Genomic DNA, 23,901 nt, shown 5'->3' with positions numbered 1-23,901 from the left:
AGTGTTCAAGTCAGATCTTAGACCAGGGGTCGAGAACCTATGGCTTGTGAGCCAGATGTGGCTCTTTTGATGGCTACATCTGGCTCGCAGACAAATCTTTAATAAAAAAAAATGTTAAAAATATAAAACATTCTCGTGTATTACAATCCATTCATTTCCTACTCATGTTCATGGTTGCGGGTGGCTGGAGCCAATCACAGCTGTCCTCTGGGACAACACAAAATTTTTATTGGATAATGCGTAACGTACACGGGTTGTTGTATGGCTCTCATGGAATTACATTTTAAAATATGTGGCGTTCATGGCTCTCTCAGACAAAAAGGTTCCCAACCCCTGTCTTAGACAAATGGAAAGCTTCATGCTGGGAACGGATAGCTACCATGTTGGAAAGTCAGGAGCAGGGCCTGGCCTACAATGAAAACACTACGGTATGGAGAGGGGAGTTGAAAAAATGTGACATTTGCATCCTCAAAGTATGTTTTTCTAATGCTTATGATAAGCTCAACTTTACCTGGGAATTGTATAAACACTAAAAAAATTATTTCAGGGCAGAATAATAACTGTTGGATTTTACTCTTCTCATAATGAGGTTGCAAAGTAATAAACCTACATATAGACTATAAATGCCGACATGTAAGCATTGCCAGGCACGCTGTTATTATTTTACGGTCACGTCTTGTTTTTGATCAAAAACCCATAGAGTGGTTTAAACTTTTCATATTCACCTTATTCACCAAATTTGGCCTCTGGCTGTTTACAAACTTGAATTTATTCTCAAAGGAAGAGGGTTTGCCAACCTTATGACTATTCAAAGAATGGGCTCTAAGCTTTGAAAGTAACTGCAAGAAAGGGTTTAAAAAAGATTTTGTGCAACTGCAGCATTTTTGGAAAGGTTCTTGGATTCCTTCAGTGACTACTTAAGAGACAACATTCACAAGTTTTTAAAAACAAATCAGTCACATTACTTTACTGAAACCCTCTGTACTTGTGCAGAGCACTCTGTAAATGGTTTTTTAAAAACTGGAATCTATAAATGACTACTGTGCAAATCACAGCGTAAAGCTGCAACTGAAACGATTAAGTTCCCTGACAGCTCTGAGCACAGATGAATACGGAAGGATCCAGAGAGGCACCTGTGATTGACAATACATAGAGAAAGTACCAGTGCCCACATGAATGATAGCTAGAGGTGCTCTCTCTGCCCTGTCCTCACATCAGACATCCTTCAACCCTGCCTGGCTGGGCAGCTCAGTTGGTGAGAGCATCATCCCAACATGCGAAGGTTGAGGGTTTGATCCAAGAACCAACCAATGATGGCATGAATAAGTGGATCAACAAATTAATGCCTTTCTCTTTCCCTTCCTCTCACTCTAAAAATCAATAAAATAAAAAATAAAGTCTTTCAATGTTAGAACTGTAAAATAAAAATGAGTCTTAAGAAAACTGACCTATACAAGCAGTCTCCAGGTTACAAATGAGATAGGTTCTGTAGGTTTGTTATTAAGTTGAATACGTATGTAAGCTGGAACAGGCACATTTACCTATTAAATACAACTTAGATGTTTGTCTTAACACAGTCTTAACAGTACTGTCTTAACAGTACTGTCTTAACATTACTTTTACCTTTCTTGAATATAAATACTTAGACATTTTCAAATACAACCTTAAACAATCTCTTGGATGATGCAGAAGATGATGGACTTGTTGGAGAGGATGGGACTGGTGTTGGGGAGTCAGGCTTTGATTCTGCTGCTGGAGTCAGTTACTTGAAGGAGGCATCAAGTTAGGTTTGTACAGAGCTTTTCTTTTTCTCATCAATGGCCCTGTAGCATCTCAGGCCTTCGGTAACTGTATCGTAAACTCTGGTGAACCTCTCTGTATTAGGATCTTGCTCCTCTAACTTTGTCATTCCTGCTTCAATGAGATGAAAAGCATCCGCTAGTTCTTTCGTAGAAAACTTTTTCAGTTCTGGAGTTTCAAGGTCCCTGTTTTCTTCCCTAAATGCTATCATCTGCTGCTCTAGTTCCGTAAGGTTTTCATTGGTTAGTTCTTTGCCACGGGAGTCAAGTAACTCTATGATATCATTTTCGCTGATGTTCAACTGTAGTTGATTACCAATAGCTCTTATGAAGTTCTGCTCATAAGTACAAGTTGTATGTAAGTCAGACGTTTGTAACTCGGGGACTTACTGTCCAAGGTAAGAGATCTAGTCACCTGACCAGTGGTGGCACAGTGCACAGAGCATATACCTGGGATGCTGAGATCCCAGAATGGAAACCCCAAGGTGGCTGGCTTGAGTGCGGGCTCATGACACTTGAGCACAGGCTCGCCAGCTTCAGCGTGGCTCAGCGTGGGGTCACCTGCTTGAGAGTGGGATCATAAACATGGATAATCCCATGGTTACTGGCTTGAGCCCAAAGGTTGCTGCCTTGAAGCCCAAGGTCTCTGATTTGAGCAAGGGGTTACTGGCCCCACTTGAGCCTTCTGGTCAAGGCAGGTGTGAGAAGCAATCAATGAGAAACTAAAGTGCTGTCTTTCCCTCACAAAAAAAAAAAAATTACTCAAGGATGCACGGACACTTAATGGGAACCACTTTGCTTTGGTCCTCCTATATACAGTGAGGTTTTATACGATTGATTTTAGGAGGCTCAACACTTCAACAGCTGTTATGACCCTGGACAAGTTATTGAGTCTCTGTTACGCAAAAAAAAAAATGTGATAACAACACCTACCTCATTCCATGTATAAATATATACGTGAGAGTACTTTGAACAGTGTCCATAGCGCAGAGCAATAATATTACCTCATTTTGTCTGAGCTTTGATATAGTTTCTGGAGCTACCTACTTTCTTCTTTGAAAGAAGATCAAATCTTAAAAACATAATATTCCTTTCCTCTACTCTATTTTCCTAATAGCAAAGGGCTTATCTTCTTCACCTTGGTGATTGCCGACACTGGCACACTGCCCAACAGACAACTACTTGTTACACTCAGTTGAGAACATGAACAAGTTTCTCTGGTCAGGATCAATTGTCAACTGCTGCCTTTCTCCTAGTTCACATGACTGACATTCATTCTTCCCTCATAAGTCTGATAGTTTGTGATTTTAGAATTTGAGTTCAGAAAATAATGATTTTTTGTAAAATTTTCAGAAAAGACATTAAATCAAGGAAAAGCATAAGAAATCTACCAGCCTCATGTCAAAACTAGTCCAAATTTATATACTATAGAACTTTATTATTAAGAGAGAAATGAAGAGAGGGAGAGAAATAAGTATATTCTTGACAGTTCATGTAGGCTCTCAGAGCACCACAGTATTTGTTATATAAAGCATCGAGCACAGTGTTTAAGTCAGAATCAAATGAGGAGCTGTTTTCCAATGAATTATAGAAACAATACAGTGATAATAAAAGTCATGATGAACTAGTTTTTCACTCAATTTACCCCTTTTTTACAGCACTACACAACAGGGGTTTCAAAATAATTAATGGGATCACAAGGTAACTTTTCAGATAATAATTCTCAATAGTTAAAGATGCAAAAATTAGCATATTTCTGAGGTGCTCTGTAGTTGTTAACTCACTGCATATGGACAGCATAACTTGAAAAAAACCTAGACAGTAATAAATATGGATATAATCAGATACATGATTTGTATGGACTTTAAGAAAACACCAACGTTCCTAGACAGGTCACTATCTTCGGCAGGGAAGACAGGCACTGATAGCGCCCAGAAGAGCAAAGGGAGAGGAGAGGAGGTGTCTGCCAGGACAGAAGCAGATCAGACAAGTTCACGGTACTCTGGCTCTTTTTTTTCTCTTTTCAGTAAATTCAATAGTATTTCTCCCTCTCTTTTCTTATTTCTTTTCTCTCCTTATGCCCTTACTTACTGTCTGGAACTTCACGTTTTCATTTCTCCACTTTGGTCCCTTTTTAAACAGGTCATTGCTACTGGGACCTCAATCTAGTTATTCACAGGTGGCCCAGATTTGCGACATCATCAGATGAGGGGCCTGTCTAGGATCATCTGGTTAGACGCGTGGAACAGAAGAGACCAGCAGATGAACTGCTAACCCGAGGGCGGCTCGGTCAGAAACCAATCCCTCCACGCATGCGTTCACTTCGCAAAAGTCACCCTAACAACATGGTGACCGGGTCAATCTGTTTACTTATCAATCTGTTAAAACTGGGTGGGTTATCTTATTGGTAGATAACTATGCTGCAAAGAAGTTTTGGGAAAAAGTGATCTGTGAGAATATAACATCCAGCGTTTATGGAACTCTCCTGTGGCACACAGACAAGTATGGTATGATCATATTTCAACTCTCACGACAAGCTCACTTCACCAAGTCCCACTCACCAACAGGGATACTGGATGGTGGATACAATAAGGAAAAACAAATCATAACAAATCAACAAAGATGTTATCATCTGTAAAATGTCTCAATAAACCTGCATAAAATAATCTGCGTCCTGAGACATCACGTCCCATTATGAACGTGGGAACGGGCGCACATGGAGTGACCAATGAGAGAGCGCACGTAAACTCTTTTATCTCAGGGGATGCAGTTTCAGTTGGTTCTGCTTCTCTTCTAAGGGTAAATAAACCAGTTTTGATGAAACTTTACGTCCTTTAAGAAGAAAGAGTAGGCATTAAGGAGGCTGAGGAGGTGTTTCTCTCCAGCATTTTCGCTTTATGCCATTTGAAAATGTGTTTAGTGCCCCAAACTGAGGATTTAAAGAGTTAGAAAGATGTCAAAAGAGGGTTCTGTTGGAGTTCAGCTAAAGGAAAAAAGGTCAGCCGTTTGAAGATGAGGAGCCACCAGAGGGAAGCTGGGTGCCAGGAAGCAGGATGTGGGAATCAATGGATCATAGATAAAAGTACTGGACAACAGATGGAATGACACCAACTCAGTAAGTAATATATAATATAAACAGGCAGGCAGGTTAGTAACTAGTTATGGCATGAGATCCTTTCAGCATAAACTAAAAAACCAAAATGCCACACTGGATTCATGGCAATACTCGGATGCTGTCACAAGTGTCCCCAGGTTGAGCTGATGGAACGAAGGCTCACTTACTAGAACACTGGAATATGCTACTGTAACAGTTTAGGCCTTTTGAACTTTGACTGTTTACTTTTATTACCTCTTATGTCAGCCTCTCACCTCCACCCCACAGTATGTCCCAGATCCTTAATAGTGAGGACTAACATAGCTGCGGTTTGCGGAGAGTTGACCTGTCAGGCACTAGGCAAAATACACTTTTTACATTTCCCACTTAAACTTCAAAGCAAGCCTATATGAAACAGCTGATGTGAAGTATTACCCTTTAACCCTTTGAGTAGTGAGTTTTTTCACGCTCGCTGACCCCCAGGAGTGAGTTTTTTTTTTCCCAAAAAGTAAAATTAGTTCCAGTTCCAGTTTTATTAACTTAAAATCATGTTTGTTTGATAACCAATTTATGGAAACGAGAACATACATTTGCCTTTTCCTAATGTTGCCTTACACATTTTAAAATAAAAATTTTTGTTACGATCGTACTTTGGATGGTCAGGAGGCACGAGGACATACATGAACATTCATACAACTCAAATGGTTAAAGAACTGGAGGGGCTGAGTAACTTGCCAGGGTCACACTTCTAGGAGACGAGAAAGTCAGATTTCAAATCCTAGCTTCCTAACAACTCTGTATACTGCCTTAATAAATCAGCAATTTCCTATAACAGGAATACCTAGAACTGATCTGGCTCACTGAATTCTTTTCAAAACATCTAACACAAAACACACCATTTTCCTCCATTGTTCCAAACTCCTCCGTTGATTATTTTACTTTAATAATATAATTTTTATACTTTATTTTTAAAATGTTTATTATATGGATTTGAGAGAGAGAGGAAGGGACAGAGGGAGAGACAGAAACATCGATCTGTTCCTGTACGCACCCCGACCAGAGATTATTGAACCAGCAACCTCTGCACTTTGGGATGATGCTCTAACCAACTGAGCCATCCGGCCAAGGCTATACTTTAAATATATCATAATTTTTTCTTCCTACCCCAAATTTTAAATTAAAAAATGTAGAGGGTAATCTGTAAAAGTTAGTGACCTAAAAATTAAAATTTTTAAAAATTATGTTACAGATACACACGAACAGAAAGATAAGTAATACATACATAGCATAGAAATTCTCTTGCTAAACGAGCCCTTCCCCAGTTCGCAGTTCAGCAAGCACTGAGAAATCGAGCTATAGTTAATAATTATTTGTTTTTGCTCCTCTGGCTTCCAATTCAAGATCCATTTCTATTTTCAACCCTTATTCTGCTTGTCAAGTACGCCCAATACGCCGTATACAAAGACAGGAAAATTGGATAATAAATACTTCATGGCAGGTAATTTATTTCTACTTGAGTTAATTATTTAAAGGATGCCTCTATAATCATCGTCACTTTTATTTTACTGATTGTTTAGAGAGAGGAGAGAAAAGTGGTGTGGGAGGGTTGGACAGGAAGCATCAACTCATAGTTGCTTCCTGGATGTGCCTTGACCAGGCAAGCCCAGGGTTTCAAACCAGTGACCTCAGTATTCCAGGCTGATGCTCTATCCACTGTGCCACACGTCAGTCGTCACTTTTTGATAATACCAGAGAACTTCCTTTCAAGGCAAATGTTTATATTGCCCACATCTATCTTCTCTTTCTCCGTATGTATGGGGTTGAACAAATTTCTAGATTTCTTCTTTCCCATCATATTAGTTTAAATGTTAAAAATTCAAACTGTGTTACAAGTATATGTTCCAGAAAATGTAACTCATTATTTGAAATGTGAATCACAATAACTTTTGCCCAGAAATATATCAGTATTAGTTACAGATACTTTTTTTTTTTTTTTTTAGTTACAGATACTTTTTGAAATTCATTAAAAGTAACCTGGTCATGACTAAATCAGATCCATAAGAAACTTTAAGAAATAAAAGTGTATCTCATAAAAAGTGTGTCAAAAAGAAGGCTATGTTACAACTATCCATGGGCCCTGACTGGGTGGCTCAGTGGACAGAGCGTCGTCCCAGCACCCTGAGGTCATACGTCATATCCCTGGTCAGGGCACATACAGAAGCAACCAACGAGTGCACAACTAAATGGAACAAATAAGCGGAACAATGAGTTGATGCTTCTCTCTCCCTCCCACCCCCTCTTTCAAATCAATGGAAAATAAACTATCTATGTACTGGGAGCAAATGAATAGGTAATGAAAGTGGGAAAAACTAGGCTCTCAAAAGGAAAGAGGCTGCTGAGTTACCAAAAATAAGGAAAGGCGTATCCAAATGGACTTTGGCAATAATTAAATCTCCAGCCTCACTTCTAGCACCAAGATGAATAACTAAGCCACAGCCCTTAGGCAAATAAATGTACCTAAAAATTCTAACTGGTACTGAAAAAAAAAATTTGGTTAAGAAATTTTAAAAGAGTGGAACTTCTCTGAGACAGTCAAGCAGCATGTCAGCTATAATTAGGGGGAACGGGGCTTCAGCCTCCTCAGCTCACTAAAAGGTCGTTATTGAAAGTAATTATTTGTTGGGTTCTCTGAGAAATACAATAAGGAAAAATATGATTAGAGTTTTCAATCTATTTAGGGGAAAGTTAATTAATACACTAGACGAGTATGTGAGTTAATATATGTTAGCCTCTTAAGCAGTACGTTGTATAAACTAAATGTTCCATAAAGGTTAACTGTTACTTACTGTAACAGTAATAAGAACAACAGCTAAATCTTATGGGGCTGCCCACATACACACAAGGGAAGCACTGATAGGAAGAGATGAGTATGGCCAGTGATAAGGGAAGGTGTTTTTTTTTTTAATTTTCATTGAATCTATTGTGACACTGTACAATTTTATTAATAAAATTGTACAAGTTTCAGGTGCACAATTCTACATGTGTATATTGCATTGTGTGTTCACCACCCCAAGTCAAGTCTCCTTCCATCACCATCTATCTCCCTCCTACCCCTCTCCATCTCCCTCCTTCCCTTCTTTATCTCCCTCCTTCCCCTCCCCACTTCCCTCCTTCCCTCCCCACCTCCCTCCTTCCCCTCCCCACTTCCCTCCTTCCCTCCCCACCTCCCTCCTTCCCCTCCCCACCTCCCTCCTTCCCCTCTCCATCTCCCTCACCCCCTTTCCCCACACTGTTAGTTGTCTGTGTCTATGCATTTTTTTCTTTGCTTAATTGTTAAGGGAAGGTTTTAAATGAAGGAAAGCTTGAGTTGATTTATAGAAGTATAGAGACAGAGAGAGAGAGAGAACTACTTGAGCAAAGGAATGGAGGTGAGGAGAAGAGAAAGATGAAGGGAACTTCATTCAGTACTACCTGTTCCTTTTCTTCTGTATCATTACCTCTTGAGAACAGGGATGCTAGTATGACTGTCTGGCTATCAACAAAGTGCATGCTGGCTAGTATTAGGAAATGGGGGTGAAATGGTCTGTGTGTGTTCAGATATTTAAGGGTCTTAAGTTCTTGGCAGAGGAGCTTGGGTTTTAGAGTAGGTCCTTGAGGGCCATCACAGATTCTGGAGTGGAGGAGGACAAATTAAGTATTCAGGTTTAGGCCCTGGAGTTAGGAGACCTGGACTTGAATTTGAGCTCTTCTCTTATTTTATTTTTTTTTTTTTTGATTTTTTTTTCTTTTTTCTTTTTCTGAAGCTGGAAACGGGGAGAGACAGACAGACTCCCGCATGCGCCGGACCGGGATCCACCTGGCACGCCCACCAGAGGCGAAGCTCTGCCCACCAGGGGGCGATGCTCTGTCCCTCCGGGGCATCGCTCTGCCGTGACCAGAGCCACTCTAGTGCCTGGGGCAGAGGCCAAGGAGCCATCCCCAGCGCCTGGGCCATCTTTGCTCCAATGGAGCCTCAGCTGCGGGAGGGGAAGAGACAGAGAGGAAGGAGGGGGGGGGGTGGAGAAGCAAATGGGCGCTTCTCCTATGTGCCCTGGCCGGGAATCGAACCCGGGTACCCCGCACGCCAGGCCGACGCTCTACCACTGAGCCAACCGGCCAGGGCCTGAGCTCTTCTCTTACTAACTGTGTCTCCCCAGTTGCTTAACTTCTCAGAGCTGCAATGTTCTTATTTGTAAAATGGAGATAATGGGGTTTACCTTATTCTGTACAAAAATGAATGTAAAATGTTGAGCACACCGCCCATCACATAGCCAGCATTCTCAACAAATACCAGCTGTTACTATCTTAGAGGCTAGGTTCTAGGTGATAAGGCCTATGTGGGTGCAGTTACAGATGCAGAGAAGTGGGGGGGGCAAGCCATTCTAACACTCTGGGAAGAACATGTTTATTGGGACATCTGAACTTCAACAATGTGGAGCTTAGTAACCATTAACTAAGTTATGAAGTTCAAAACAGAGAATTTAGACTGGGTTTCTAACAGTCTGGCTACTCAAAATGGTTTCAAATATGGAATTATTACACCAATATATCACTGGGAAGATGTATCTACCTCCCTCTCAAACTTATTCTTCTCTCACCAAAGCAAGAGTTTAAGAGCTCAGAGGAAGAGAGTGTCAAAAATCCAAGAGTGAATCAGAAGTGACTCCAGTAAGCCTGGAAATTCCCACTTTGTAGGGGAAAACAAACAAAAAACCCAATAAACCAAGAGAAATTTACCAAAGACTGCCAAAGGGATAAACATCCTAACTGTGGAGACTGTTATGGACCAAACTTTTTATAGCATCTTGTTTGTGTGTTTTATGTGACAATGGCTCCCCTTAAAACTGCTCCACGATCCAGAAGGGCGGATTCCATACCATATACATTCTTGTATTCCCCGCCATTACTGAACAGTAGGTATTCCAGTATTTGTTTAACTAAAATGAATTCAAAACTGGCTGTTCCAAAGGAAAGGCTATGTTGAGGTCTTGAGCTTCAATGCTTATCATCTATAAAAGTATTTTTCCAACATCTAAAGCATTTTGAGTTCAGAGAATTAGTTCAAGTGCTATAGTAGACTTTTTTAATCATTCAAAAACAGTCTTGGCCCTGGCCGGTTGGCTCAGCGGTAGAGCGTCGGCCTGGCATGCGGGGGACCCAGGATTCCCGGCCAGGGCACATAGGAGAAGCACCCATTTGCTTCTCCACCCCCCCCTCCTTCCTCTCTGTCTCTCTCTTCCCCTCCCGCAGCCAAGGCTCCATTGGAGCAAAGATGGCCCGGGCGCTGGGGATGGTTCCTTGGCCTCTGCCCCAGGCGCTAGAGTGGCTCTGGTCGCGGCAGAGCGATGCCCCGGAGGGGCAGAGCATCGCCCCCTGGTGGGCAGAGCGTGGCCCCTGGTGGGCGTGCCGGGTGGATCCCGGTTGGGCGCATGCGGGAGTCTGTCTGACTGTCTCTCCCCGTTTCCAGCTTCGGAAAAATACAAAAAAACAAAACAAAACAAAAAAAAACAGTCTTTAAGTATCTAAATGACTAGGAATGAGAAGATTCTGAAATTCGGTAGCTATTGCGTAGACTTGAGTCAGTCTACTTTGTGTAACTGCAGTTAAATACTGTCTGCAGGTGACTTCTAGACTACAAGTTTCAAGTCCTGGGTCCCAGTCTTGCTTGTGCCACTTAACACTCCTGTCATCTCCAACATCTATGAAATGGTGATAAGTCTATCCACAATACCTCTTCTTCAGGGAAGTAACATGTATAAAAGACATTGAGAACATTATACTAAGTGAAACAAGTAAATCAGAAAAAGCTAAGAAATACATGACTTCACACATAGGTGGGATATAAAACTGAGACTCATGGATACAGGTAAAACTGAAGTGGTTACCAGGGGGAAGGGAATAAAGAGGGACAAATATATGATGTCAGAAAATGAATTGACTTTGGGTGATGGACACAGAACACAATGAACAGTTCAAATGCCATGGAGATGTTCACCTGAAACCTATGTACTTTTATTGATCAATATCACCCCATTACATTTAATTTCTAAATTAAAAATAAAATAAAATGATTAGTGCCAAGGAAATAGATAACATTTGAGAGTTCATCTTTTTCTGGAACTTGAAGTTTTAGCATAAGGTTAGGTTTTTATTTTGATGTGAGAAAACAAATACATTTTGTGAGGGTTATACTGATAACATCTTTTCACCATCATCGATTTGTACAGAAAGAGTGAAGAACATTAGCATCAGTTGACAATGCACAGGAGACAGCGGCCAAGGACAGCAGACAATGGACAAGAATATGACCAAAGCCTTTAAAACAATGAATCAGAGCAGCTAATAAAGCTATTCTTACAAAAGTTTAGTTCAAACATCAACAGACACACAGATGAAATATGCTGTTATAAACACAAGTCTTTATGTGGAACCAGGCTCTGACTTTTAAAAATCAGTAAATGTTGAAATAATGAATGATGAAGATGGAATCTTCATTAAAATAACTTATCCTTTTAGTAGCAATAAAGCATTTTAGGTAACCCCAACAGCTTGGTACCATAAAAAATTGGGTTTATTTAGATATTATATCTTATTATCTATCTTATTCAGATATTTATCTTAATATTGCTTGATGTTATTTATGGTGACAGCAAATAAGCAAATACTCAAAGAATCTTTTCCTTTTAAAAGAAGAATGTTTGGGAATTACAATCATGTAAATAATCATGCTTCTGGATAAAAAAAAAGAAAAAACAAATAGTACAGGGGAAGACAAGTTTCATTACAGAAAGCTAATTCCTGTGACCAAAATATTTCAGTTTTCAGTTTCTTAAAGCAGAAGAGTGCATAAGTCAAACAATGAGCAAATCCTATTATGCACATTAATCTTTTATGAGGCGTCACAACCCGATATTTGAAGTGTTTTATTCTCTATTCATTGTGCTCCTTGGCCCAACTGCTACACCCTGTCTGAAAAAAAATAAGTGTGTAACAAGTTTGTGCTAAGTACCCAACCAAAGGCAGGCAGTCTTTGAGGGAAGATAAAGCATATTTCATGGTTTCCCAGTAAAAGGACTGGGGGAAAGACACCCTCAAGGTCTGAATCAAATGACGACTACACATCACCGTGACCGAATGACCAGATAACATCTACAAGACAACTGCATCTTCCCACACGTCATTAAGAAGTAGGACAACTTAAATCCAGGTTCGCACTCAGCCTCTTGACAGGGCTTAGAGATTTGAATAGTTTCTCCAGCACTCCCTTAGGAATTCCAAAACCCCAGTCGTGCTTTTAGCTCCAAAAATTCACATCCCCATCGGACTGCAAGCGACACAGCACGTCCCTGAAAGGCTGCTGCGCCTTTTCTCGACTACAGAATCGACTACAGAATCGGAGAAAAAGAGGGACCTGGCGCCGCAGGAAGGGCTTCAGCCTCAAAGCTGTTGGTGGAAAAGTTCAGAAAACTGCACCCCAAACTCGCCCGGGGCAGAGAGGTTCGGCCAGCGCGCCGGCCCCACCGCGGACGGATGGATGGACGGACGGGCTGGGAATACTTACTGGGCTGAGCCCACTCTGCTCTCTCTCTTCCCGAGCACTTTGGCAGGCTTCGCGTCTTCCACATCTTGCTGTAGTTCGGTCATCGGGGCCACGTCCGGAGGCACCTTCAGCCCTCCGCGCGCGCCCGCCGCCCCGCCTCCCGGCCCCCCTCCCACGGTCCCACCTCGGGGCGCAGGCCCGGCGCGCACCCAGCCAGCGCGCGGCGCACCCAGGCCCCCAGCGCCGCCGCCGACCTGGACACGTCCGAGCGGCCGCGATTGGTCCCGCGAGTGTGCGAGGCCGTGGAGGAGGGAAGGGGCGGGCCCAGGAGAAGTGACAGCTTCTCTCCCCAACCCAGGAGGCGGAGGCAGAGAAAAAGGAAACCTGTTGAACTAGTCTTTCTGGGAGAGGAAGCTAATTGGCCGAGCAGGTGAAACATTTGCCTAAGAAGGCACCGGGCACTGCAGTTGGCTTCCTGGGCAGAGGGGCTTTTTTTCCGATCCCGGGCGTAACTCAGGGGTTGAAAGGTGACCAGCCAGCTGTAGCTACGGGAAATGGTTGAGTGAGGCGCCCTCGCAAGCACGGATGCGCTGTGTGGTCTGGCCTGGGCCCCGGCCTGAATTATTTAAGCAGGACATTGCCTCGCCGAGGAGTGCTGCGTGGGACTTTACACAATAAATTAATTCAATGACAAAGGAACTAAGAGGCGGCTGCCTTTACTGGTTGTCTGGTCGACCCTTCGTAGCTCTGTGGGGGAGAAGTTTGCATCAAAATCTCCTAACAACTTATTTGTTACGCGCCCACCCAATACAATGAATGCCTCTTCTTCCCGCCTCTTGGTGAGGTTTTGACTTGCTGGTTCTGTCTGAAGTTTTGTATTTGAAGCATCCATTTGTTCACTGAACAGATATTTGAGAGCTACAATGTTCCAGTCATACTTCTAAACGTTCGCTTATTATAGCTTCGCTTATTATAGCAAAGGATTCATGTGTTGGTGGTTTTAAAATTTGCTACAGAGTATAAGGATAAGAATAACTTGTTATAACTTGAAAACATTAGTACGTAAAGACACATGCATATTCATCACAGCATTATTCACGGTGGCCAAGACATGGAAACAACCAAGGGTTCTTCCATAGAGGATTGAATAAAGATGTGGTAAAATGGAATACTACTTAGTCACAAGAAAGGATGACATATTGCCATTTATGATAACATGGATGGGCCTTGAGAACATTATACTGAGTGAAATAAGTAAATCATAAAAAGCTAAGAACTAAATGATTTCATACATAAGTGGGATATAAAACTTAGACTCATGGACATAGGTAAGAGTGCAGTGGTTACCAGGGGAGGGGTTTGTGGGAGAGAAGTTGGGGAGGGGAGTAAAGAGGGACAAGTATGCCATGACAGAGAGTGATTTGACTTTGGGTGATGGGTACAGGACACAATCAACAGTTCAAATGCTATAGAGATGTTTACCTGAAACCTCTATTCCCTTACTGATTAATGTCATCCATTAAATTTAATTTTCTTTAAAAAAAAAAAAAAAAAAAAGGACAACTTGTTCAAGGCTTGGCCAAGTAGCCCAGTTGGTTAGAATGTCGTCTTAACATGCCTAGGATGCGGGTTCCGTATCGTGTCGGGGCACGTAAAAGAATCAACCAATGAGTGCATGACTGAGTGGAGCAACAGAAAGGTGTTTCGCTCTCACTGTCTCTCTCCTTTCCCTTCTCTCTAAGTATCAGTGAATAAAAATTTTAAAAAACAATAACTTGTTGGAAGCCTAATTTTATTTAAAACCACTACAAGTGGCAACAGCAGAGCATGACCTGGCTGAGGGAAAAAATGACTAACTGTGCTCTGGAGCTGCAAATCTTTCATTTTAGATTTAAGAATAGTTACAAAGACTATGCAACCATAGTGTTTATATGAACGTATATATGTGTGTACCTAAAAGAAAAAACCTACCCTTCTAAATAACCTCAAACATTTTGGAGATTCATGTCCTTTCCAAAGTTGTCTTATTCCCTCGCCATTGACTAGCTTATATCATTAGGAAACAAAGGGATATTTTTGTAGACTGCTTGCTCCAAAACTGATTCTCATGACACTAAAAAAATAAATAAAAGAAAAATGCTTATATAAAATTCCATGAACATTCTCTGCTTTCCTGTTTTTTTCTTTTCCTTTCCTTCCTGACCACTGACCCCTCCTGCAGAAGCCCAGCGGGGTGGGGTGGGGAGCCCTCTGGGTGACCTAAAACGTTGGAAATGTTGCTCTTCAGTGTCCATAACTGGCTCTTCCTGGGGACATTCTTCCTTCAGCTTCCACGCCCTTTCTAGATTCACCCCTTACTCAGGAAGGGGATGGGCTTGGAATATAGATGAGGTTGTCACCCTCCCAAAATCTGGGTAGTACCATAACTCTCTCCTTAAATATCAGGAACACTACAAACTGCACCCCTTGCATAACTCAGACCAGAATTGACTTTTTTGGTCTTCAAGTAATTTTTTTTTCATTGCAGTAAAATATACATAATATTTATCATTTTAACCATTGATAAGTGTACAATTCAGTTACATTAAATACATTCACAATGGATGTAATCATCACCACTGTCTATACTAAAACACTTTTTTTCTTCATCACCCCCAACATAAACTCTGTGCCCATTTAACAATTCCTCTTCCTTCCCAACTCCTCCCAGCCCTGGTAACCTCTATTCTACTTTCTGTCTCTGTGAATTTGTCTGTTCTGGGTTCCTCAAATAAGTGGGATCAGATAATATTATTTCTTCTGTATCTAGCACATTTCACTAAATATAGTGTTTTCAAGGTTCATCCAAGTTATAAGCATGTATCAGTACTTCATCTTTTTATGGCTAAATAATATTCCATTATATGTCCATTTGTTTATCCATTCATCTGTCGATGAACATTTGGGTTGTTTCTACCTTTTGGCTTCTGTGAACAGTGCTGCTGTGAACACTGACGTACAGAAATCTGTTGGAGTCCCTGCTTTCAATTCTTCTGGGTAGATACCTAGGAGTGGAGTTGCTAGTCATGAAGGGAGTTCTATGTTTAATCTTTGAGAAACCATGGTCTGGCCTCTTTTACTTCATGAGTAAGGGCAGGTGTTCCCCAGTGTGGGCTTATAGCTTAATTAATAAGTGCTCAAGTTGCCATGAAACTTGTTCTGTAGTGTATGGGATGAAGACTTCAGTGGTATGATCTTAAGTGAGAAAGGGAGGGGGCATGTGGGGGGAATAGCAGATAGTCCTTTCCTAGAGTGGGGATGAATTAGAAACGGCAAGTAAATGACATTTTTTCATAGTGACATTTGCCTCAGTTTAAAAGACATTGTGAAACAGCTTCCTAATTTTCTTTATTCTTGAGTTATTATATAGTAAAACAGAATACAATGTTTAAAAGGCAGCAGCAGCCTGACCTGTGGTGGCACAGTGGATAAAGCGTCAACCTGGAAACGCTGAGGTTGCCGGTTCAAAACCCTGGGCTTGCCTGGTCAAGGCACATATGGGAGTTGATGCTTCCAGCTCCTCCCCCCTGTCTCTCTCTCCTTTCTTTCTCTCTCTCTCTCCCCTCTCTATAATGAATAAATAAAATCTTAAAAAAAAAAAAGGAAAAAAAATGTAAAAAAAAAAAAAAAAGGCAGCAGCCAAATGGGAAAGGAAATTTCACTGTACTATGATAAAATAGAGACTTAAGATTATGTCTAAATATATTTTAGGAGGCTGTTTGATTCATTTGCCCCAATAAAAACCCTTCGCTATTCTTCCTCCAAGCCTCTGGAAACATAATTTTTGTTTCCAATATCAAAGAGTAGTTCTAGCAGGAAACCAATAGAAAATGCATGCCTAACCCATCACCTTTCAGGAGGTAGGGGCTTCCTTTGAATAGCTTAACATATTGATCAAATGTTGCTGTTTTTAAGATTAATCTGATACACTGTACATCTGTCCATAGTCCCAGGGGCAGAGTTCAAATATGAGTTTGGAAACTTGAGTGGAGCTAAGGTTGCAATGTATGGTCAAGTAGTTACCTAATTTATAACAAGTGTCAGGTTATACACTTATTAGTCAATATAAACACACAAAGTGTCATATGCCTGTAATTTTATGCATATTGTTTTAGAAGATATTGATGCTGTTGTCAGGATGGAACCTGGAAGCTCAGTAATAGTTTAACTATGCATAATATTTAATATATCAGTGTCATAAGTCAAAGAATTCCAGGAACACTTATCACACCATTCCTGTTTCTAAATTAAGGTCAATATCCAAAGGAGGAAATGGGAAAAAAAAAATGAAGAGTTCAGAAGAGAGCCATATGCTGAGACTGAAGAACTTAATTATAAAACTCTTAAAAAACATTATAAGAATGAAATTTGAGAAGCATTACGTGAAGGGGCCTTTATTGAATGATTTCTGTCAACTATGAAAGAAAGTTTCCTGATGAATACAGTCATTAAACATTGGGATGGAATTTGATAGTAGGCTATGGAATCTCTCACTATACAGGCCTTTCAAAACAATATTTAAAAAAATCAAATAGAATGGTCTTGCACCATTATTTCCCAAGCCAAATTATACTACAGATGGGAACATCTGAAATGTGTACTCTATCCCTCTCTCTAGAGGTGAGGCAAGAACTAAGCTTAGTATCTGTGTTGAGAGGACTAGGCAGGATGGTAAGGGCTTACTGGTCCAGAGGGTGGGTGGTAGTTGGGAAACACTGATATAAATCGGATTTTGCGAGAAAGCAGAGGCAATACGAACACGTCCAGTTTCAACGTTTGTTCAAAATATTAAAGCGCATGATGCCACATCAACAGTAAGTGAAAATCTACCCCAAAGTTGTAAAATATGTCCGTTTTCTGTATGGTAAATGTTATCGGTCACAACCTGGAAAGAGTGGGAGGCCTCTGAGAGCATTCAGTAGCATGGTTCTCCCCAGATTCTGGTGGAGCCTGGGGCTATTGGAACTCGTAGGGGGAGGAGCTGGCGTTTGAAATAAGGTCTTCTGACTCCACTGCCTACCTGCTACCACTACTCCAATGTACGGTCTCTCCTGCTTCAGTTAGAGCTCTTCCGCTTGTATCTCTCATGTTTCTGCTCTGCATTCGTTTTCTATACAAGTGTAGGGGAAAGGGTCCCCCAGCCGCATACCAAACAGCATTAAAAAATCAAATCCTCACCATCTTTCTTTAAAGAAGAGCCCGAGCTTTAGAGAGTTTAGTGACATGGGTAAAATGAAAATGTCTCATGAGGATGAAGACCCAGCTCTCCTGCCTTCCAGTGGGTTACAGAGCAAAACCAGGTTTGTTAATGGCGGGGATGCCTGTCTTACAGGAGGAGTGTGTGTGTGTGTGTGTGTGTGTGTGTGTGTGTGTGTGTGTGTGTGTGAGAGAGAGAGAGAGAGAGAGAGAGAGAAGCCCAAGGACCCTCAGACATATATAATGTTTTGGGGGAAAGACGTGTTTGGATCTAGAGCTGTCTTTGGGGCCGCATCTTGCAGTTATCTATTGCTGCATAGATAATCACTTTAAAGCCTGGCAACCTAAAACTAGAATGTTTTCTTTCTCATGCTGTGTGGACGGATGGGCTTAGCTGGGTGGCTCTTACTTGGGTTGCCCATGCAGTAGCAGTCAGATGCCACCCAGGGCTGGAGCCTTTGAGGACTCCACTGAGCTGGATGTGCACTCCTACGTCTGGTATTGCAGCTGGGACGGCTGGGACAGTGGAGCGTGTTAGTTCCTCCACATGGCTAGCTGGGACTTTTTTACAGCACAGAAGTCTCAGTGTAGTGTGACTTTTTATGTGGTGGCTGGCTTCCTTCGGAGCACGTGTTCCATGATACCAAGGCCAAATATGCAAGACTTTCTATGAGATTGGCTTGGATGTCGGGCAGCTTCATCTCTGTTGCATTCTGTTGGGCAAAGGTAAGCCACAGGGCCAGCTCAGGTTCAAGGCAAGGTGTGAATACAGGAGGTTGGTTCACTAGGGACCATCTTTGGAGACCTGCTACCACAGCTCAAATAGATTAGACTGTAGATACTTTGTCATTGGGTATATGAATAAATGGGCATTTCTAACAGCACTGTTCTAAATGCATGAGATATAGAAGTGAAAAAAAAAAAAAAAGACAAAACCCACCTGCCATGGCTCTTATTTTCTGTGGGAGAAATAAAAAATTTAAAATGTTAGCCCATGGCCCTGGACAGTTAACTCAGTTGATTAGAGTATTGTCCCCAAACCACAAGGTTGTGGGTTCAATCTCTGTTCAGGGAATATACGGGAAGCAACCAATGAATGCACAACTCAGTGGGACAACAAGTGAATGCCTCCCGCTCTCTCTCTCTCTCTCTCTCTCTCATCAATTAATAAAAATAAACATAAAGAATAAGCACATAACCCAGTTTCAACAGATGAGAGATGTAAAGAAAATAAAACAGAAAGCCAAGGAGAGTGAGGAAAGGCCTATTTTACACAGGAAGACAGTGAAGCCTTTTTGAGAGGTGACATCTCAGCTAAGACTTGGACGAGGGGAAGGAAGAAGCCATGTGAAGTCTGATTGGAGAGCTCGCCAGTCAGAAGGAAGAGCGCACAGGACTTAAGGCCGGACTGAGCTTGGCATACTCTAGGAGCAGTAAGAAGGCCCAGTTATCCACTGGGCCTGGAAGAGGGAAGAGAATATTGGAGGGAGATGGTCTCAGAGAAGTATTATCTCTGGTTCTTTATTATCTGTGTTCTTCTATAAGAACGGAATCTTCTCAGAAACAAGGGACATGTCTGTTGTGTTCACCACAGTGCTGGTTCTTGTTAGACGCCCAGTAAATATTTGTTGAATGGATGAATGAATGGATGAATGAATGAATGGATGAATGAATCGTTAGATGGTTTTTTCCAGCCAGTGGTTTTCAGCCATACTCCCCTGGAACTCTAGTTAACCTGAGATGTTCTAATATTCAATAGTATTGGTCTTTTTCTACAATTTGGAGAGGAATAAAAAGAGTGGATGAAAAAGAAATATAGCCAATATACCCCTACCCCACCAACTCAAACAGAAAATCTTTGGCTTATGCTACTTATCACCCGTCTGCTAGTTGATTGCAAGTGCTTCAAACAGGTCAGAGAGGTCCCCCATCTCCCAGATGGTCTAGCTCCGGAGCACATCTAAGAATCACTGTTTATAATCCACAGGCAACAGTGCGAAGTTATGGAATCTCTCTTGGTTTCTTGAAGAAGAAGTCATACAACTACTTCCTTTCCTTGTTTCGGAAACTAATGATCACACCATCCATATGAAGCCTGGCCTTTTTCTTTCCTCACCCCCAGGTTAGGTATGTTCTGTTTTCCTCCCTGTGAGATGTTTGACAGAGCAGTCAGTGTAATGTAATCAGTACATTAAAAAAAATTTTTTTTTTAATTTGTTGATTTTAGAGAAAAAGGAAGGGAGAGACAGAGAGGGAAAAAGAGAGAGAAACATTGATTTGTTGCTTCACTTATTTATGCATTGATTGATTGAGTCTTGTATATGCCCCCTCTCTGGGTTTGAACCTGCCACCTTGGCATATTGGATTGACACTCTAACCAACTGAGCTACCTGGCCAGGGCAAATCAGCATACTGGTTTGAAGCAACTAATATTTAATTAGTTAAAGTAGTTTCTGCATGTTACATTTTTTTATATCACATATTGCATACTTTTTATTTCTTTTTCTGATTTCTCATTCCTTTTACATACTTTCATTTTATTATACCTTCTTGACAGTTCCTAACAGCATTTTATCTTTTCTTCCAATCTGTTCCCTATGAGCATTATTCACTTTTTAAAAATTATCCAACAAATAAGCAGGCAAAGGAGGAGCACAGGATAAGGGAATGCAGAAAGAAAAGATTTTCTATTTCTTCCTTCATAATCTGTTGGTTGAATCATAAATACTATAGATCCTTCATTTGAGGTATATTGAACAGCCTGTCCATTCTTCTTCCCTCCCTCCCTCCCTCCCTCCACTCCCTTCTCCTCTCCTCCCCTCTCCTCCCCTCCCCTCCCCCTTCCCTTCTCCTTCCTTCCTTCCTTCCTTCCTTCCTTCCTTCCTTCCTTCCTTCCTTCCTTCCTTCCATTAAATGTTGTTTTTGTTCTTTCATACCTATTCTGGGTGATGGAGCTATAAAAATAAATAAGCACCTGCTTGCTATAAGTGATTTTTTAGTTAGTGGGATATACAGTTCAATAAACAAATATCTATAAAACATACATACATAGAACTTTAGTAAAAAACTGTCACACTCATTTGTCACAATCAGATACTTGGACCAAGTAATGTCAGGATGTGAAATGATGGGAAGGGGTAGGGGACGGCCCTATAATGCTTTGTGTTCTTCTGTTTTGGATCACACACAAGCCACCATACCCCCCCCCCCCACATCTGCACAACTTGTTGAAAAGGCCCTAGACTGAAAGTCAGGAGAACTGGGCTCTAGTCCAAGCACTGTGCTTTGTGCTGGAATGTGGATCTATTAATGGAATACTGCGTTTAAGTAAGAGGATGCTGGCCTCAAGGAAAGAACTTCAGAGTTCACGGTTACAGCAATATCACTGTTTGCTTTACGTAGACTAGCTGCAAGAATGAAGAAGGAAACAACCCACGTTTTTTACATGGGAATGTTACATCTATCAAATTGCAAAATGGTGATTTTAAATAATTTTTATTTGGATAGAGTAATTACTGAAATCAATTCACTTGGGAGGCTAAGTGCAGTTATCCCCTTCCTAGAGGGATTTTTTTTTTTAAAAAAAATATTTTATTTATTGATTTTTTAGAGAGAGAGAGGAGTGAGAGAGAGAGACAGAGAGAGAGAGAGAGAGAGAGAGAGAGAAGGGGGAGGAGCAGGAAGCATCAACTCCCATATGTGCCTTGACCAGGCAAGCCCAAGGTTTCGAACCGGCGACCTCAGTGTTCCAGGTCGACGCTTTATCGCACTGCGCCACCACAGGTCAGGCCCTAGAGGGATTTTGTGCTTCTTTTTGTTAGTTTCTACTCTTAAAAAGCAAACCAGATGCAAATAGAATGTTTCCCTGTGTAGGAAGATCACAGACTAATTAAAATCAGAACTTGACTTTTATTTTTATTAGTAGTCAAAGAAATGAAGTTAAAAGCTCATCTTTTCTCCATACCAAAAAATAGATGTAATAAGCTCTTTAATAAGACAGTGCAGCCTGACCAGGCGGTGGCGCAGTGGATGGAGCGTCGGACTGGGATGCGGAAGGACCCAGGTTCGAGACTCCGAGGTTGCCAGCTTGAATGCGGGCTCATCTGGCTTGAGCAAAAAGCTCACTTGCTTGGACCCAAGGTCGCTGGCTCCAGCAAGGGGTTACTCGGTCTGCTGAAGGCCCGCGGTCAAGGCACATATGAGAAAGCAATCAATGAACAACTAAGAAGTCACAACGCGCAATGAAAAACTAATGATTGATGCTTCTCATCTCTCTCTCCATTCCTGTCTGTCTGTACCTGTCTATCTCTGCCTATGTAAAAAAAAAAAAAAAGACAGTGCAGTAGAGGGTTATTCAGACAGGAGAAATGCTTGGTTTTGTATAAGCCTAGGCCCCCAGATTTTGAGAAAATATTGTTTAAAGTCGCAGTAGACAGTACAAAGGTACGTGAGATGAGAGCTAGCTTCTTAGTTGAACCTCTGCGGTGGTCCTACAATGTTTGCTTTTCTGCTCTTGTCCAAGGCATTGCCCCGTGGGATCCTCTCAGTAAACAGCTTGTGTCTGAGCTTGTTGAGAGACTAGTCCTGGCAATGAGAGCCCTGACCTGGGAGGGAGGAGGTCTGGGGAGGAGAATGAGCAGTCAGACTGAGCAGAGAATCCTAATATGCATCTTCCTACCTCCTCTAAGCCTCAATTTCCTCATCTGTTGGGGGGTGGGAAAGAAATGGCGGTAGTATCTATTTTATACAGGAATTTAAAGAGCTAGTGCATATAAAGGAATCAGTACAGCAGGCCAGATGCATAGTGAGCGCTCAATTTATATAAACTATTGATTATCATCATCACATTATTATTGACCAGAACAATATTTTAAAATTTTTATTATTGATTTTAGAGAGGAAAGGAGAGAGAGAGAGAGAAATGGGGAGAGAGAGAAAGGAGAGAGAAACATCGATTTGTTGTTCCACTTATTTATGCATTCATGGTTGGTTCTTGTATGGGCCCTGACCAGGGATTGAACCCACAACTTTGGCAGACACTCTACCCCACCTAGCTACCTGGCCATGGCTGACCAGAATGATATTTTAACGAATCGAGGGTATTGCCCGCCCTTCATTCATCACCTTTGTTATTTAATGACAGTAGCAGTGTGTGGAGTAGTATGTGTCACAAGCGGGAAGGAGTTACTCAAAGATGTCACCTCCGCGCCCCTCTGAGTCCTCTTCAGGCTGATATCTCTATGTCACAAGCTAAGGCTGCAAATTCGGAACAGTGGCATCGATACGTTTAACTTGCTAGATCTCAGCTACAGTCTCTCATGTGTCTTTGGGTATTTTCCTCTTAGATGTCTTTGCCACTGTAAAAACAGTAGCTTAATTTGTAAAGGAGTCATTGAATTAAGAATTCATCAATACGAACTCTTACGGAGTGGAGGCTTATGGTACCTAGGGTGACTGTATGTCCTGGTTTGCTTGAGAGACTCCTGATTTAGGCCTGGGTTCTGGGATGATTGTAAGTGTCCCCTTTTGTTCTGAGGAGGGTGTTCCTGTTTGGAAATATTACTGATAGCCAACCAACAGTAGTGACCAAACTAAAATAACGTATTAGCTCGGTTGTTTAGAATAAATAGCTAATGAAACGAACTGTTGGATCTGATTGCTTTACTGCCTAGTAGGCTACCTTCTGTCACTCATTTACTCCCAACTTATATTCAGTGACCTGAAAGTTATCAGAACGATGAGGTAAAAACAAGTGCAGGCAAGAATGTTGAATTATTACAAGTATGTGAAAAACAACACAAAGCTCAGGTTACATTCATGTCAAAAGAGGCGTCTTATTTGTTTCCTCTAACTGGGCTGGAAAAAAAAAAAAGAGGCGTCTTATGCACAGAGTTGATATATTATAGTTTCATGACCCAATCGAGAGTTTGGGTCTAATCGACTCAACTCAAGTAATTTTTATTACTTATAACGACTTTGCTAACCATAAGGCAGAATTTATGCTTAGACCCTTTGAGTCCCACTTAAGAAGACACTGAGGTTGTAAGCAAGCTGGTTTAATTCTCCAGATGTTTTCTTTAATGGGTCTCTGACTCTTGGACAGTAAGAACTTGAAGGCTGCTTCTCTTAAGCCCCAGGGTCTGGTTTTCAGTTTACCACCAGTGAGCTCATTTCTTAGAGCCTTGGTAATCTGA

At 41.5% G+C, this 23,901-nt stretch overlaps 1 protein-coding gene across 7 annotated transcripts in view; it reads right to left on the bottom strand.

The window, feature by feature from the left end:
• Positions 1–23,901, bottom strand: part of GRAMD2B (GRAM domain containing 2B) — a 127,249-nt gene that overhangs the window by 57,786 nt on the left and 45,562 nt on the right. Inside the window, exon 1 of one of the 7 annotated variants that reach the window (XM_066274226.1) lies at positions 12,494–12,727. The exons of 3 other annotated variants lie outside the window; for them this stretch is intronic. In XM_066274226.1, the coding sequence (XP_066130323.1) occupies positions 12,494–12,576 (83 nt within the window). In that variant the 5' untranslated portion in view covers positions 12,577–12,727. Of the gene's footprint in view, positions 1–12,493; positions 12,728–23,901 lie in introns of those variants that run through there. 3 more of the 7 variants (XM_066274227.1, XM_066274223.1, XM_066274225.1) reach the window with 3 other exon arrangements.

This window comes from Saccopteryx bilineata, chromosome 4, assembly GCF_036850765.1.
Source record: "Saccopteryx bilineata isolate mSacBil1 chromosome 4, mSacBil1_pri_phased_curated, whole genome shotgun sequence".
Taxonomy (NCBI): Eukaryota; Metazoa; Chordata; class Mammalia; order Chiroptera; family Emballonuridae; genus Saccopteryx; species Saccopteryx bilineata.
Note: the sequence above shows the minus strand (reverse complement) of the source record. Positions and strands in the feature narration are given on the sequence as shown.